Source organism: Trichoderma asperellum, chromosome 7 (assembly GCF_020647865.1).
Source record: "Trichoderma asperellum chromosome 7, complete sequence".
NCBI classification, from domain to species: domain Eukaryota; kingdom Fungi; phylum Ascomycota; class Sordariomycetes; order Hypocreales; family Hypocreaceae; genus Trichoderma; species Trichoderma asperellum.
In genome coordinates this window covers 416,890-430,997 of record NC_089421.1, presented here as the reverse complement: position 1 = coordinate 430,997, position 14,108 = coordinate 416,890, and the positions used below count along the sequence as shown (strand labels likewise).

At 44.8% G+C, this 14,108-nt stretch overlaps 6 protein-coding genes across 6 annotated transcripts; 4 read left to right on the top strand and 2 right to left on the bottom strand.

Annotated features, from left to right (window-relative positions):
* The first annotated feature begins 255 nt into the window (after nucleotides 1-255).
* Nucleotides 256-1,844, top strand: TrAFT101_010913 (uncharacterized protein). Its single transcript, XM_024908755.2, has 5 exons — nucleotides 256-565; nucleotides 624-760; nucleotides 834-932; nucleotides 1,002-1,160; nucleotides 1,240-1,844. The coding sequence occupies exons 1-5, from the start codon at nucleotides 495-497 to the stop codon at nucleotides 1,449-1,451; spliced, it is 678 nt and encodes a 225-aa protein (XP_024756856.1). The 5' UTR covers nucleotides 256-494; the 3' UTR covers nucleotides 1,452-1,844.
* A 392-nt stretch (nucleotides 1,845-2,236) lies between these two features.
* On the top strand, nucleotides 2,237-3,011 carry TrAFT101_010912 (uncharacterized protein). The gene is made up of 3 exons (XM_024908754.2): nucleotides 2,237-2,500; nucleotides 2,654-2,793; nucleotides 2,862-3,011. Exons 1-3 carry the CDS (start codon nucleotides 2,344-2,346, stop codon nucleotides 2,868-2,870), a joined length of 306 nt encoding a protein of 101 aa, XP_024756855.1. The 5' UTR covers nucleotides 2,237-2,343; the 3' UTR covers nucleotides 2,871-3,011.
* A 1,476-nt stretch (nucleotides 3,012-4,487) lies between these two features.
* TrAFT101_010911 (uncharacterized protein) lies at nucleotides 4,488-6,661 on the top strand. Its single transcript, XM_024905487.2, has 2 exons — nucleotides 4,488-5,130; nucleotides 5,210-6,661. The coding sequence occupies exons 1-2, from the start codon at nucleotides 4,523-4,525 to the stop codon at nucleotides 6,534-6,536; spliced, it is 1,935 nt and encodes a 644-aa protein (XP_024756854.1). The 5' UTR covers nucleotides 4,488-4,522; the 3' UTR covers nucleotides 6,537-6,661.
* A 268-nt stretch (nucleotides 6,662-6,929) lies between these two features.
* TrAFT101_010910 (uncharacterized protein) lies at nucleotides 6,930-8,307 on the bottom strand (the record flags this gene model as incomplete). The annotated part of the gene is made up of 3 exons (XM_024900997.2): nucleotides 6,930-7,589; nucleotides 7,645-8,148; nucleotides 8,212-8,307. 3 exons carry the CDS (start codon nucleotides 8,305-8,307, stop codon nucleotides 6,930-6,932), a joined length of 1,260 nt encoding a protein of 419 aa, XP_024756853.2.
* A 910-nt stretch (nucleotides 8,308-9,217) lies between these two features.
* On the top strand, nucleotides 9,218-11,373 carry TrAFT101_010909 (uncharacterized protein; the record flags this gene model as incomplete). The annotated part of the gene is made up of 4 exons (XM_024906219.2): nucleotides 9,218-9,692; nucleotides 9,793-10,514; nucleotides 10,567-10,796; nucleotides 10,848-11,373. 4 exons carry the CDS (start codon nucleotides 9,218-9,220, stop codon nucleotides 11,371-11,373), a joined length of 1,953 nt encoding a protein of 650 aa, XP_024756852.2.
* On the bottom strand, nucleotides 11,347-13,851 carry TrAFT101_010908 (uncharacterized protein; the record flags this gene model as incomplete). Its single annotated transcript, XM_066129091.1, has 4 exons — nucleotides 11,347-12,360; nucleotides 12,427-12,591; nucleotides 12,657-13,332; nucleotides 13,673-13,851. The coding sequence occupies 4 exons, from the start codon at nucleotides 13,849-13,851 to the stop codon at nucleotides 11,608-11,610; spliced, it is 1,773 nt and encodes a 590-aa protein (XP_065985221.1). The 3' UTR covers nucleotides 11,347-11,607.
* Between the last annotated feature and the right edge of the window lie 257 nt (nucleotides 13,852-14,108).

Genomic DNA, 14,108 nt, shown 5'->3' with positions numbered 1-14,108 from the left:
TATCACTATTTGGAACCGGGTTAGCCATTTTGGCGCTTGCTTCAGCTGCCGCCATGACTAGTGTATCGTCGCTGACTATGCGATTCCATTGGCTGCGGCTTGAAAACATGCCATCCGGCATCCTTTCATTAGACGGCGTTACCCATAATTCATGCAATCGGCGTCTCTGGCTCCATAAGCATCTGCATTACTGCCCAAAGCCGAGTGACGTGGTCTCAACAGTGATCGAAATGATAGGATGTCAAACACTTGACTAATGTGAAGCGATGTGGCATTTTGCGCTATTTGCACATACAGTAGTCGCATGAGCTAGCTCATGCTGACATTCATGCATTTATGTCCCCTGTAATGCTTGACCGTGGGCAAGACAATGCCAAACAACGGCTTCACGCTTTATTCTAACACTGCTGCCGCTGCCTAATAATAAATATTCCATGTTATCTTCAACTGCTTTGACATCTTAGTCCATACTTTAATACCGATTTCCTCAGAGAATGGCATCCTATCATCGTGTTCTTCGGACCTTTGATCGAAGTATAGACGACAAGATCATTGAATGCGATTAGTATGTAATGCCAGATCTCATTTATTAATGACTACCGTGCTTAAAAGTCAGCATCTAGCGACATCCACCCATGGGATATTCTCATTGATAATGAACGCTGGCCTGGCAAGATACGGCTCATCGGCTACATTGATGTGTTCTTCTTGATATGCTACTCGGGCGAATCCCGATTTGAGCATGGTATCATCATTTATAGTAAGCACGCTTTATTCATTCATCGGTTTCTTGTTCAAGGAAGACGTCTGACCTGGGTGGATAAAATTTCCAGAGGACGACGAAACCATTCGGCAGCTGTTAAAGATGGCAGGGTTGAAAGCTGACGACGAGTCTGTTAAGCTGGAGTGTATCAATAAAGAAAAAGATGAAGGTAGGTCAGAACTCATGCTAGTTTGAAGGCATTGTTTGCTAATTTGCTGCAACTGCAACCGTATTATAGCCTTGCGAAAATATTACTCATTAAACACCGAGGAGGACGGTAATAAGCACATAATTGCCAGCTTAGGCCATCCCGTTGGTTTGGCGATAAAATATCGAAAGTCGCAGCTTAAAAAGTACACCATTAGCCTGCACAAGGGACACACTCCAGCCATGCAGAGTAAGTCAAATTCCACTAGCAAAACATCTGGTCCGAGATTAAGAATAGAGCATTCGATAACAAGGATATGCGAGTATAGAAGAAATACAGCGTGGCGTCATGCAACATGGGATAACGAGATTGATTAGCGACGCTCTGAAACTCGGTGTGGTGTCGACGGCTGGTCTTATTAGCAAGATTAAAGGGAGCATTGTTAGCGGCTCGAGCCTTGAAACAACGACGACGAAATCCATCAATGCACTTACTGCTACAAAGGCTCACAACGTTGTTTTATCGGCTGACCAAACATAGGGCCCCAATAAGACGAGGCGCCGTTCCATGATGTCGAGGGTATCGCAGATGGAAAACGAATTACTTGAGAGTTGCTGGGCCCCATGTCTGCAAATACAAGCGCCTTATGATGGCGATATAACGGTTCAATCCATCGTTTATACAGTCCTCAATAAAGTCTTCGTTTATACAATCCTTTAATAAAGTCGAACCCCTCTTATTCAGAGAAATGTAACAAAGATCAATTAATTGTACATAGCGGCATATAGGGCATGTGTCAGCAAGTGGCGACGAAACTAAATCGCATACCGACATTTTGATATGTGGAGTTGGATGACATATTTGCTCTTTGGCCCAGCCTCTCTTTTTTATGCTTAGATACCACAACGTAATTGGTATTTAACCATATTCCGCAGCAGCCAATTTAGCGTTTGGTGTATTAATTCGAATCCACATGAGTGTGGCTACTAAAGGCTGCCCTCCCAGTCGGTTGAGGCTGAAATGGCGGCACTACCAAGCACTAAGAATGAGATTTTCCGGCTGTTAATAGCCAGCAACTCCTAATTAGAGTATTTTATTAGACAGCCAACTAAACATTTTATCCATACTTTATATGCTTAATAATTAGCTCTACAACATCTCTTCGAGCTGAGATCGTCCATTGTGTTGGGTATCCATTGTACAACAGTTCAACAAGGCGGGGTTGCATGAGCTGAGCGGGGTAATGGGCATATTCACGCCCCTACACAGCCGCCTCCTTTTACGTGCATGTACGTGTGGACTTTGCTCTGGAAGATATAAATATCATGTATATTCGTACTATTGTCTAATTCGATATCTTTCTGTAATACTACTCAAAACCACACACGAGCATTTTGCGTCTTTTGTTTGCCTGCCTATTCTCACGAACGCAATGTCTTTCCAAGCTTCATCAAGAGATATCTTTCTGGAGGATGGTCACATTCTCTTTGCCAACGTCTGTGACAGAGACGGAAATTGGGTTGAGTCCAGGATTGATCTTAACAGATTCATCGGCAATGAAGATGGCTGGTTCATGTGGGATGGTGTCAGTACGTGTTGTCTTTCCCCGTCCTCTTTTGTTGTGGTCTAATTATCACACCGCCTTGGATCTGTTTTACTATGTCTATATTGTCTTAGACTATATGCTGCTACTCGATCAAATTGTTAGATATAAACAATTGCTAACTGAGGTAATTTCTCAGACTTTTCTGATTCAGCCAACGACATTCGTCTAGAGGGCACTCTCTTGACCGCCGAGCTTCCCATGCGTGATGGAGGATATCGGGAACGACAGGGTATTGAATTGAGCGAACGTATTGCTAACGAGAACGGTGAATTAGTTGTAAGTCTCACTTTGTCACATGCCTTGATCCCCGCTGGAATCAAAGTTGACTAACAATTTGTGTTTAGTTCGTTTAACTTGAATAATTAAACATAGCTTTACTCAAGACTCGTTAGAACATTTACCCAATAACAGTATATAAGTCACTGCGGTATCAAGAGCCGTATACTAAATATTGAAACTATTTGAAGCACCTCTACACACACGTACACTATCAATTTCCTCTAGTGTCTGCTTCAAGATCAGCGACATATGTGATGCCGTGAAATGTGATTTCATTGCCCACCAGCTGTTTCGGCGTCCTGCCTGGAGCTTCATGTCAATTACAATTATACATGAGTTTTATCGAACAGCATATCTATTATGTTATATGATCGAAATTGTGCGCATATGACACCATACATGCCAAGCCTCTACTGCTGGTTGCTGCCATTCCTGCGGCGGACACTTCAGCTACTTCATATGAAGGTTGACTTCTCATTGGATGAAGAACTTCTCATTGGATGAAGACACGCAGCTGTAACTCTTCGATGAGATCTTTAGCCCTAGCCGCAATGCCACGTCATATTCGTCAATGTTGCATTCATTGATAGTCTTTGATATCTTGTATAAGCGGGAGAGGGAAGCTAATATGATAGCAAAGCTTACCGATGGGCCGATGGGACATTCACGGAAGCTCAGCATCACCTACTACAGAGACAAATGAGATGAAGCTCCGCGACCACACAACTCGGGCTTATATTCGAATGAGACTTGGTCGATACATCTGTCTTATACGATTCATACTGCTGCCCAAGGGTAGTGAAGAGCTCTGTGCATTCAAGAGACTACTCCCTTGTGCGATACTCCGAGAAGATGTTGCAGGGATAGAAGATACACTCTAGAATTAACATGTCTCGCATTCTAGGAGGGAGAGGGCTAGCCGACTAGACTCATTGAAGGGAAAAGGAAGAAAAATAAGACAACTGAAAATGTCGGCTGATGGTATTACTGGTGTGGCAGCTACGCACTGCAATAGATTCGATGCGTAGGAGCCGAATTTCCAATATCTTAAAAGCCATTGAGAACGCAGCAGCTGACGCGAAAGTTTCAGATTAACAAACAAAGTGAAGCTCCACATTTAGGCGTGAGATAAAAGACCGATTTGCTGTGCGGCAAAACTAGATGCCTAGCCCATAGTTTTGAAGAGGATATTCTGCTTAGCGTTTCATGTCATCCGTAGCGCACATTGCCTTGTGCCCCCGTCTATAGCCTGAAGCAATCCTCCTCGTGTTAGTCGGCAAGGCTCTGGTGTCACAATAGCGTAGTATTGGCTTCACAACTGGGTTCTGATTTTCATCATCAGCTAAACCGGCTGCCTTCATCTTTGATTCTAAAACTAGTTCATCGGTGGCGTGGTAGGATGCAGTAGCCCCGCCTCTTGTTTGAATACAAGTGCCGCGCTCTCTATAAATATCCATGCTAGATGCAAGGGGCCTTGCCTTGGGGGCCCTTGAGGCTTAGGCGAGTTGGCTGTTGGATCGCATTCCCTGCTTCCAAGGCTGTCTTATCAGCCGCCCACGCAGCACTAATGGGAGCACAATGCTGGGGTAGCACGAATTGCCCAAGAGAAAAAAAAAAAAATACTTGAAGCCCAGAAGCCCAGTGTTTAGCAGTCCTCTTTTTTGCAGACAGCTTTTCTTTCTCTTTCTCTTTTACCCATTGAGCCTGCCTTAAAAGCCGCATCAATATGGCTAAACCTAAATACTCTGCGTATTCTTCTAACTTACAAAAGGCCGAAGTGGCAGTCAATAAGAACGAAAATGAAAAGCCACGAATCGGCGCTTACACGTCTATCCTCCTTGCAGCCGCAATACCTAGCCTCCTTGTATTATCCGTGACTGGAGTTCTTATCGGCTTAACTTTGAAACATCGCGTAATTATTAACACCGGCTTACCAGAACTACAAACTTCCCCCTCTGGCAACAATACTGCTGCGCGGCCGAACAACTTCGATAGTCTGATTCAAACAGGAGGTCCAAATGCATATTATATCGAATTCAATCCGTCATCTCTCAGTACAATTGCCTCTGTGACTGGAAAATTCATTCCATATCTTTCAAGCGCTGTAACCGGAATAGCAGCCTTTTTCGCTGCGAATACGATACACAAGATAACAGAAAAAGAGCAAGATGCTAAACTCCTTACGCCAAAGCAAATGTCGATTCTACTAGGGCTACTTCTTAGCGGTTGGCTGGGTATGTGGGATTCAATATGCTATAGAGCGAGGAGAGGTAACAGGTTTAATGGCCCTCTGTTGACCGTTGTCATTACCCTTACTTTTACAACACTCTTAGGGTAGGTATCATATTCCACATTGGGCAGAGAAGACTTTTCGATGAGATATCTGAGTGCTCATTTACTAAACATTCACCAGTTTTGTGATCCCAATCATTGATACTTGGTTTGGCATTGTTGTGGTACCAAAGGAACAAACGCAAATCCAAGTCATTAGCCCTCCCGCGCACGCTTATGGTCGAGGGCTAAGTGGTGAATGCATAGCACACACTAATGAAGATGCTCCATGCAACATTGAAGTTTCCCAGATGGAAAGCTCCCTACAATCCAGCAGCGAGGGTTTCAAAATCGCAAACAACATCTCTACCACCAACGTTGTGAACCAATTCTCAGCAAGCCCATCACAGACGATCTTGTATCTCGCAGACGCAGCAGGATCATCAGATCTCGATTATAAAGCTGGCACTTTCGCGGCGTCAGTTCAGTGCCAGTCGATAACATACCAGTGCACAAAAGACACCGACGTTGGGAACTCAGATTACAACTGCACGAAAGCGCTTGCAGGTAGTTTCAACGAGCCTGACAATAACCCAGACGATGCAGAAATATTTTATAACCCATCAGGCGCAAGATTATTCACCGATTCAAGCTTGACCAAAACGACCCGTTTCAGTTTCCAGAACCCAGTATATTTTGCTGCTTGGGCTACAAGAGTACAGATTGACTCTAATGCGTTTTTAAACGACACTGGGATCATTGCTAGCTCTAATATTCCAGACGTATACAATTGGATTCTCAACTGCTCCGCTACATTTTATGAGGCCACCTATGCTTGGGTCAATGGCTCTGCAATTAGTCTCAACACTACGCTTGCGAATAGTACCATGGGCGGTATTCTATCCGCTCCTCTATCCGATCAACATGCAAATGATCTGATGCAAGTCGCAACAAACCTAGCAAGCGTCAGCAACAACTCTGCTGAAATTGCAACTATAACCGCAAATTACATTGCCCACATTGCATTATCTCTATCGATTGGCGCCATAAGTAACCGATCAAATCTCCTTGAACAATCTCGCTCAACCTTATTACTCACACGAGTCCCGACAATTCCCTTTTATCTTTTGATCGCTTTTAAATTTGTTTACGTCCTAGGTGTTGTACTATTTGCGATCGCCGCTATCATTTTGACACATCCCAGCGAGTCAGCGGGTATTAAAGCAAAACTCACAATCGACGGTTTAATGACGACGATATTTAGAGAAGATAAAATTAAAAGCTCACCTACAGTGAATTCAGAGGACCGAACGGAATCTGAAGAGCCAGAACAACAAGAAGAGCTACAAGTTGGCTCAGGGGTAATTGGAGAAGGAGATATCAAGGTCTCCATTGTGAAGGAAAACGAAGACTGGTCCTATGCTGCAGTGATACGAGATAAAAATGAAAAGGTGGTGAAGATTGTATAGGAAATTGGAAATATGAGCGAGATTCTTTATACAAATTGAAATGATAGAAAGAAACCGACAACTACTTAGGAAGTTTTAACAGATAAAAGTGTATTTATGTATGACAAAGATAATGAATGACTGAGTATTGTATTGTCTCAATAACGATGCAAGATAGACCCAAACCATCTATAAATTGCTTAATGCTCTCAATCATTTCAATGAACAATTTGACTAGTAAATTCTAATTGATAGGTAGAGACGGACGTACGGCCATTTGTAACGATGAAAATATGAATGTAATAAAATTGCACATAATCTTGATTCCAAGAGCGTGTCTTGATATTAAAGCAGACTTCGTGGAGTCGACTCTTTCAATCTGTTGCGGATTGCTCTAAGTGTCATTAATCACCTTTAACTCTTTGCAATAACATCCAATAGAGGTTTCGGAGCATTCGGCGCAAATAGGAAAGCGGCACTCCCGTTGCTTCTCTCTATCAAGTCTTTTCCGCGCTCAAACATGTCTTTTTCATATGCTTCCACTGCTGCATCTAGCTTTTCCAAACCGTGCTCCACGATCTGTCTAGCCAGTACCAGAGAGTCAAACATCGAGCAGTTGACTCCCTCTCCCACAAATGGGGTAGACAGGTGAGCAGCGTCTCCTACGAGAGCTATGCCTGGAACACGATCCCACGATAGAGCGTCTGGTGGGAGGTAATAAAGAGGCCAAGACTTAAAAGCGCCTTGCGAGTTCGCAATAACGTCTTTGAGCTCAGAGCCCCAAGTTCCGAAGAAGTCGGCATTGGTTATGAATTGACTGCGGGCAACATCTCCATCTGCTTTGGAGAGATCCACAATGCCGCTTTTAGCAAAGTCCTCAGGGACCACCAAGCCAATGTAGATACGATAAGAGCCATCTCCCTGCTCTGCAGCCGAAAGCTGTTTGCCTTCTCCCAGAGCTATGAGATTTCCGACGCCGACTATTTCATTGATGGTCGGATAAAATGGATTCGAGGTGGAAATCTTTGCTTCAAGATAATGCTTGCCAGAATATTGTGGCTTTGCAGAAGTGAGCTATTTCACTGTTAGCATTCAAGTTATATCTTATGTAGCAGTTCTTCTCACTTACCAAGTGTCTTGCTTTACTCCACGCGCCATCCGCACCAACAACCAGCTTGAAGCCGCTGACAGAAGTACCGTTGACAAAATTGATTGTTATTTCCCCACTACCAAGGTTTTCAACGGTTTTAACAGGATGACCCCATCGAATTTTGCTTGGGGGGATAGATTCAACAAGAATTTTGCGCAGCGATGCGCGGTCAATTTCTGGAGCATCTTGATCTTCTCCAAACACGAGGTGCGTGGTACCGTTCTTATCCTGGATGATTGTCTTCGACGCTTCCCAGCGCGCATACTTTTTAAATTCCTCAAAAAGACCTGCTTCCTTCAAAACCTGTTGGCCGGTCGTCCCGTGGATATCGAGCGAGCCCCCTTGGCCCTCTATCGATGAGGAGGCATCACGCTCGTAAATAACATAGTCTATTTTGTTGCATTCTAGCAGTCGAGCGAGAGTAAGGCCGCTTGGGCCACCTCCGAGAATTGCAATTGGCGGGACTGACATGATGATGATGGTCTAGATTTGGTGAGACTGGATGGTCGTTTAAAGAAATGAAGTACATAGAAAACATATACAAACCATGAAGGATTTGATGGCAGATATATATCTTTCCTTATGAGCCGCAGCTAGAGTTCCGGAATCCTTGTTCCAGATTTGGCCAATAAGAGTATGCATGGCCGGACGTTGTCCAGATCGCAGATAGCCCCCCCGCTGGCACTCCGTATAGCCTGGGCTCCAACTTCAAATATCGTTCGGAGATTTATGTGCCAAAGCTAACACTCTTAGAAATGGAATTTGTAGATTTAAATACCGCATTGCCAGCAGGGCGTATATTGGGTCAAGTTATCTATAGACACCGCTCTTTACTGATATCGATGTAAGAATAACAACTAGAAAGTTGTCTGTAATGATAGAACCAATAAGCTAGCGGTTAAAAAATAGCCAGCTCCGTTAACTCAGAATCCAGCTATTATTAATAGTGGTCAGTAACATTATTTGGTATAATTCACTATTACATTGTGTATGATGAACATTCGGTATTGTGAATCCATGTATCTTAAGCGAAGGAGGCTCTTTCGACATCGCCTCATCCGTACGCCACTCCAAACGCTGATTGGATGAACCCGGACTTATGTAAGGGGCAGCAAATAAACTCCGGACGTAGCCAATGAAAGCTCTTGAAGCCGGAGTTCGCTGCCGGTACATTCGAGGGTTTATGTCCCCATTGCCTTGGGATGCCCCGGAGGATCAATCCAAGCTTCGTTTAACTTCCTATGTCATCATGAGCGAGAATATGCCGGCTTCCAAAAACGCAGGGCTAGCACGATTTGCGGTACGTCGCATTTTCTCACGATGGCCACTGTGGTCCCTTGCAGCTGATGCCGTCCATCCCATCTATAGTGCACCCATTGTCGGCAAAAGAAGATCAAGTTAGTTTACTAGGCTGCATGGTCTGCCAAAATTGCTAATCAAAGTAGGTGTTCAAGAGAATTTCCTAAATGTGCGGCATGCCGTCCTTGGCCGGGCGAATGTATCTATCACAGGCTAAATCCAGTCGCACAATCTGATAAGCTTTGCTCTACGTATGTCACTGAAATGGTTCAGAGCAGACCAGAGTCTAACTATACACGATAGAAATGAACCGGCCAAGTTGGCAGCAAATACGTCACTCCAATACTCTAGGGGCGTCGACCAGCGTCTATCGCGTGTTGAGAAGGCCTTAGAAACTCTCTCCGAAACAATCAATACCTCTCTCAGTTCTGTCAACGAAAATGGAGATTCCATAACCCCTTCAACCACGACAAAATCAGATAATGAGGCATTCCCATCATACCAGCCATCAGCCGAATCTCCCGAACTTACTTTGGACGAGGCACATTCATTCGCCTACTTGGGCGAAGCATCCAGGCATTTAGAGCTAATCAAGATTAAATCATTACATGAGCAGCTCGCTGAACACCAAGCAGCCTCCACTGCGCTGCAAGACCTCTCTAAATTCCTGACTACAATTAACCTTCAACCGCCTTACAACGATGCAGCGTCTTTTGAATTTATTAATGGTTACTATATACCTTCAAAGCCCATTGGATATAGATTAATAAGTTGCATGTCTGCCTATTTTGCCAACAGTCATCAGATCACAACGCTAACGAATATCAGACTTCCTACAAAATGTGCAGCTTGCCGAAGTCCTATTCATCACACCGCCCGAAGAGATTCTCTTGAGTGCCATATTCAATCCAGCTACAGTGCCCCAGCGCGCTTGGATCGTTTACATCAACTTTATTCTCCTAAGTCTTTTACAGCATGACGTCTCGCAAGCAGATATCGTTGAAAATCTCAAGAAGAACACAAATCTGGCACTAAATGACTTTAGGATATTCCTAGAGCCCAGCGAGACAAATATCCAGGCACTCATGCTGCTAGGTTGCCACGGCGAGCAATACGCTTCGCCCAATTTGTCGTGGATGCTCGTGGGCCATGCTTGCCGCCAAGCTCAAGCTGTCGGGCTGCATAGCTTGAAAGGCGATGCCTATGAACAGCGGCAACGTCGATTAGCACTGTTCTGGTCGCTGTTTTCGGTGGACAAGTCTTGTTCATTGGCATTCGGTCGACCTATGTTACTTCCAACCGCCATCTACGAAAATGTCCCACTGCCCGATTTCCAGTATCTCTTAAGATACCATCCCCATCGAAAAGAGCATGTACAAACAGAGAATGGACCTATTGCCTCAACATATGGCGCTCATTTCTTTATCCAGGGAATGAAACTGGCAAAACTGACTGGAGCCGTGCTGGATTTCCTAGCAAACCCTGGAAATTTGACTAGTTATCAATCTTTGACCGCCCAGCTGCAATCATGGGATTCAGTAACCAACGAGGTTAGTCTCTCTCTCTCTGTGTGTGATAGCTCCAATACTAAGTCACAGCCAGCTCCTTTTGAAGGCCATCAATACGGAATCAGCTAGCTCATCAGCTCACCAGCTTCAAGAAATGATGATTGGTGTTCGCGCCATGAGATTTCAGTATCTGCATATCTTAATACTGCTATTACGCAAAGATCCAAATGATAAAGAACTCCGAATCCAGGCTGCTCGAGATGCCATTACGTTGCTTCCTGGTTTGGTATCAAATTCAACCCATGTGTATAATGGGCTAGTGTGGTATGTGCTATCAAACAATTTCCAAAGCTGCCAGTTTTGACAATCCCTTAGGCAGTTATTATACTATCCTTTCACACCATTCTTTACAATTTTCGGTCACATTATAACTCATCCGTCATCGCCAACTGCAAACCAAGATATTGAACTACTGAACCAAACCGCCACTTATTTTAACAGTATGAAACAGCTCGGATCCCTTTCCGACGTTTCGTCCAAGTTAGAAAGAACAGCTCTCGTTTTCTATAATTTGGCTCGCTTTATCACGTCGAAAGAACATGCGGATTCAGAACTTCAAGCCATCGAGTCAACGATAGCAACCACAAGTACAGAAAACACTCCTGCCCAGGAGATGGATATCCTGTCAAAGGAAAATGAGGTTGATTTTGAGTCATATACTGACGCCTTTATGGCCTACATCAATGATCAAGATGCTGCGCAGCCTGGATTTGACAATATTGATATCGAAAACATTCTGGGCTGTTTAGAATCCGATGGCGCTTCGCTTCGCACACGTAAACGATCATTTGAAAGTACACTGGATTGGTTTTCTTGGGATTCTCATTACTATAAAAACTAATACATTATGAGACGTCATATATGCATAAAAATTAGAAAATGGTCATAATTGGCCTATAAATGTATGATCCACGCTAAAATCTAATAAGATATTTGAACCCACTTTGCACCTCTGGCAATACCTCTAATAATACAAAATTACCCATAACGCCTTTCTATCAGCCCTCTATAAATTTATAAAACACAAGAGTTTCACCAACATCACGTAAAACAGAACTGGCTGCTTGATAGCGTCTCAGTGTAACCCGCTTTCTCCTGTCTCAGCCATATGCTTTTGGCAGTCCAGCATCATTCTGAGCTGTTCGCTCACTTCGTCAAGACGGCCAATAACTTTTTGGTTGCCGTCAACAAAGCCCAAAATAGAATAGGGAACACCAGTCTCTTGGCAGAATTCTTTGACTAGAGTCTGCACTCTGCGAAGGTTATGTCGTGGCACTCGAGGAAATAAATGGTGAACAGCTTGGAATTGCAGCCCGCCGTGAATAAAGTCAAGCCAGGCGGGGCAGTCCACATCCATGGTGGTTCGTAGCTGGCGCTGGGCAAAAGATTCGGACTCGCCTAGGTCTGATGTAGACATGCCCCAGTGTGAAAGAGTGATTTGGACATGCAAAGGCATGGTGACGATGTGCGACACTAGAACAAAGGCCACACGAATAGTCCATGTCGGTAATGAGCGCCAAACCAGGCAGTACCCAAAGAAAAACCAGTAGCAGCTGCAAAATGCGATTTCCGTCGGTCGAATCCACCATGCTTTGGTAGATCCTAGAGAAGATGATTTGCCAGATAATAGGTGTATCCATGAGAGAAAGTAAAGATTGAAGCGGGCAAGGGCCATGATGGGATAGTATATATATTTTTGGTATGGGACAATGAGATCAGCGGCGGCGTCCCAGACGAAGACGAAATTGTAGTATGTGGAACGAAGTGATCGAAAGAAAGAAGGGCAGGTGGCGAAGAGAGGGACATTCTGAATGTCGGGATCGTGTTCCTGAGTAATACGATTAATCTATGCGTGGACTATTGCGGCGGAAGAGATGAGCCATCAGCAACTTACTGGTTGATTGGTAATAAGATGATGGACATTGTGACTGCTCTTCCACCACCCGATAGATAGGCCACAGCAAAAGTCGGCGATGAACATGCCGATGAGCGTGTCGATGGCAAATACCTGAGTGATGGCTAGATGGCCAGCATCGTGAGCAGTGAACATTATTTGATGCTAGAATTGGTAAAGTGTTATGTTAGCATACTCTCTTTTGTCAGAAGAAGCACAGCAGAGCTAACCCAGAACAGCCCCAGCATGACAGCTGAAGTCATGTACCATCCATAGTGTAAGGCAGTAAGAAAGCCAACAAAGAGACTCGTGTATCGCATCATTTCTTTGCCATACTCGATATACCGACAGCTGTCGAGTCCTTCATCGTGTATCTGCTGATGTAAAGCTCGGTACCTGTTGACGATGCCTTGTTGCACAATAGGATCTACAGACGGGTAGTCGCGCCGGCCTTTATCGACCCCTTGCTGCACGGCCCAATCCGTGTATTGGACAGGGCATTTAGTCGGTGGAGTAGCAGCGCTACTAGTAGTAGATGAGGCAGATGAGGCTATGCGTCTGCGAAGACTGAGGCCCTTTTCCAAGCTTAGGCGAGAGATGCCGGCATTTGGTACGTCAACGCCGTGCAAGCTAGGGGTGCTACATGGAGAGAGAGACGCAGGTGTATATGAGGAGCTTAGACGGTCGCTTAGAAGATCGTCAGACGAATCATTGTCGGCATCATCCGAAAGGCTTTCCGGCTCTGAGATCCAGATTGACGATTCCGGAACGTCCGGCTCATTGTGGAGGCTGTATGATCGAAAGACGCCGCCCCTGACTGGAGGTGTCTTATTTAGCCATGGCCCCATCGGTTTCCGACCAATCCGGTAGGCTTTCATCGTTCGCAGCGTGGCAGCTGAATGATAGCTAGAGCACATGCGAAGAGATAATGTCAGCAATTTGGATACTAAGCAGCAGCATGCTGGACTAAATGATTGGGTGGCCTGGGGGATCTTGATCAAACTTGGCAACCCCCGCGTGCCGTCCCGCGTATATGATGCACTAGGTACTTGGCACAGCACAGCGCTTTTTAAGCTTAAACCAGATGGAACCAGTAATAGTTTCTGTGCTCAGTGCTATTTTTGTTTTACACATTGAAACAAGGGCGCAACGTCAATGGCAAGTAACTGCCTCTGAGAAGCAAGCGGGTTGAATGCATGTATGGGAAATGAAGGAAGAATATTGGAAAAAATTAAGGGATATTTACGCCGTGATTTCATCGGTCGCGTCTCGGCCCACCATGTGCTGAATAACCAGAGAGCCGCCAGGATGCTTGTCGAGCCAGCCGTTGAGTCGCAGGACATAGTCTTCGAAGATGACAATTGTGTCGCCGTCGGCAATCATGCCTTCGACAACACGCTGAGATAGGACCTGATCACGGTCCATGGTCGAGAAGCGTGATGCCCGAAAGCGGATATCGATCGTGTTCCGGGTTGCGAGGTAGGTATATCAATCGTCGAGAAACAGTTGCTTCGAAAGGACGCTTCTTTCGTGGTGAAGAACAGAGGGAATCGAACGCTTTAATTCGAAATTGGAAGCATTAGAAGGAACGAGTCTGTCTGAAATGTACAAAGTGCAGGCGCTCAATAGTAATACCTGCTCAAACCAAGTCCCTGCCTCCTTTCTTTCTTAGTCTTGAATCA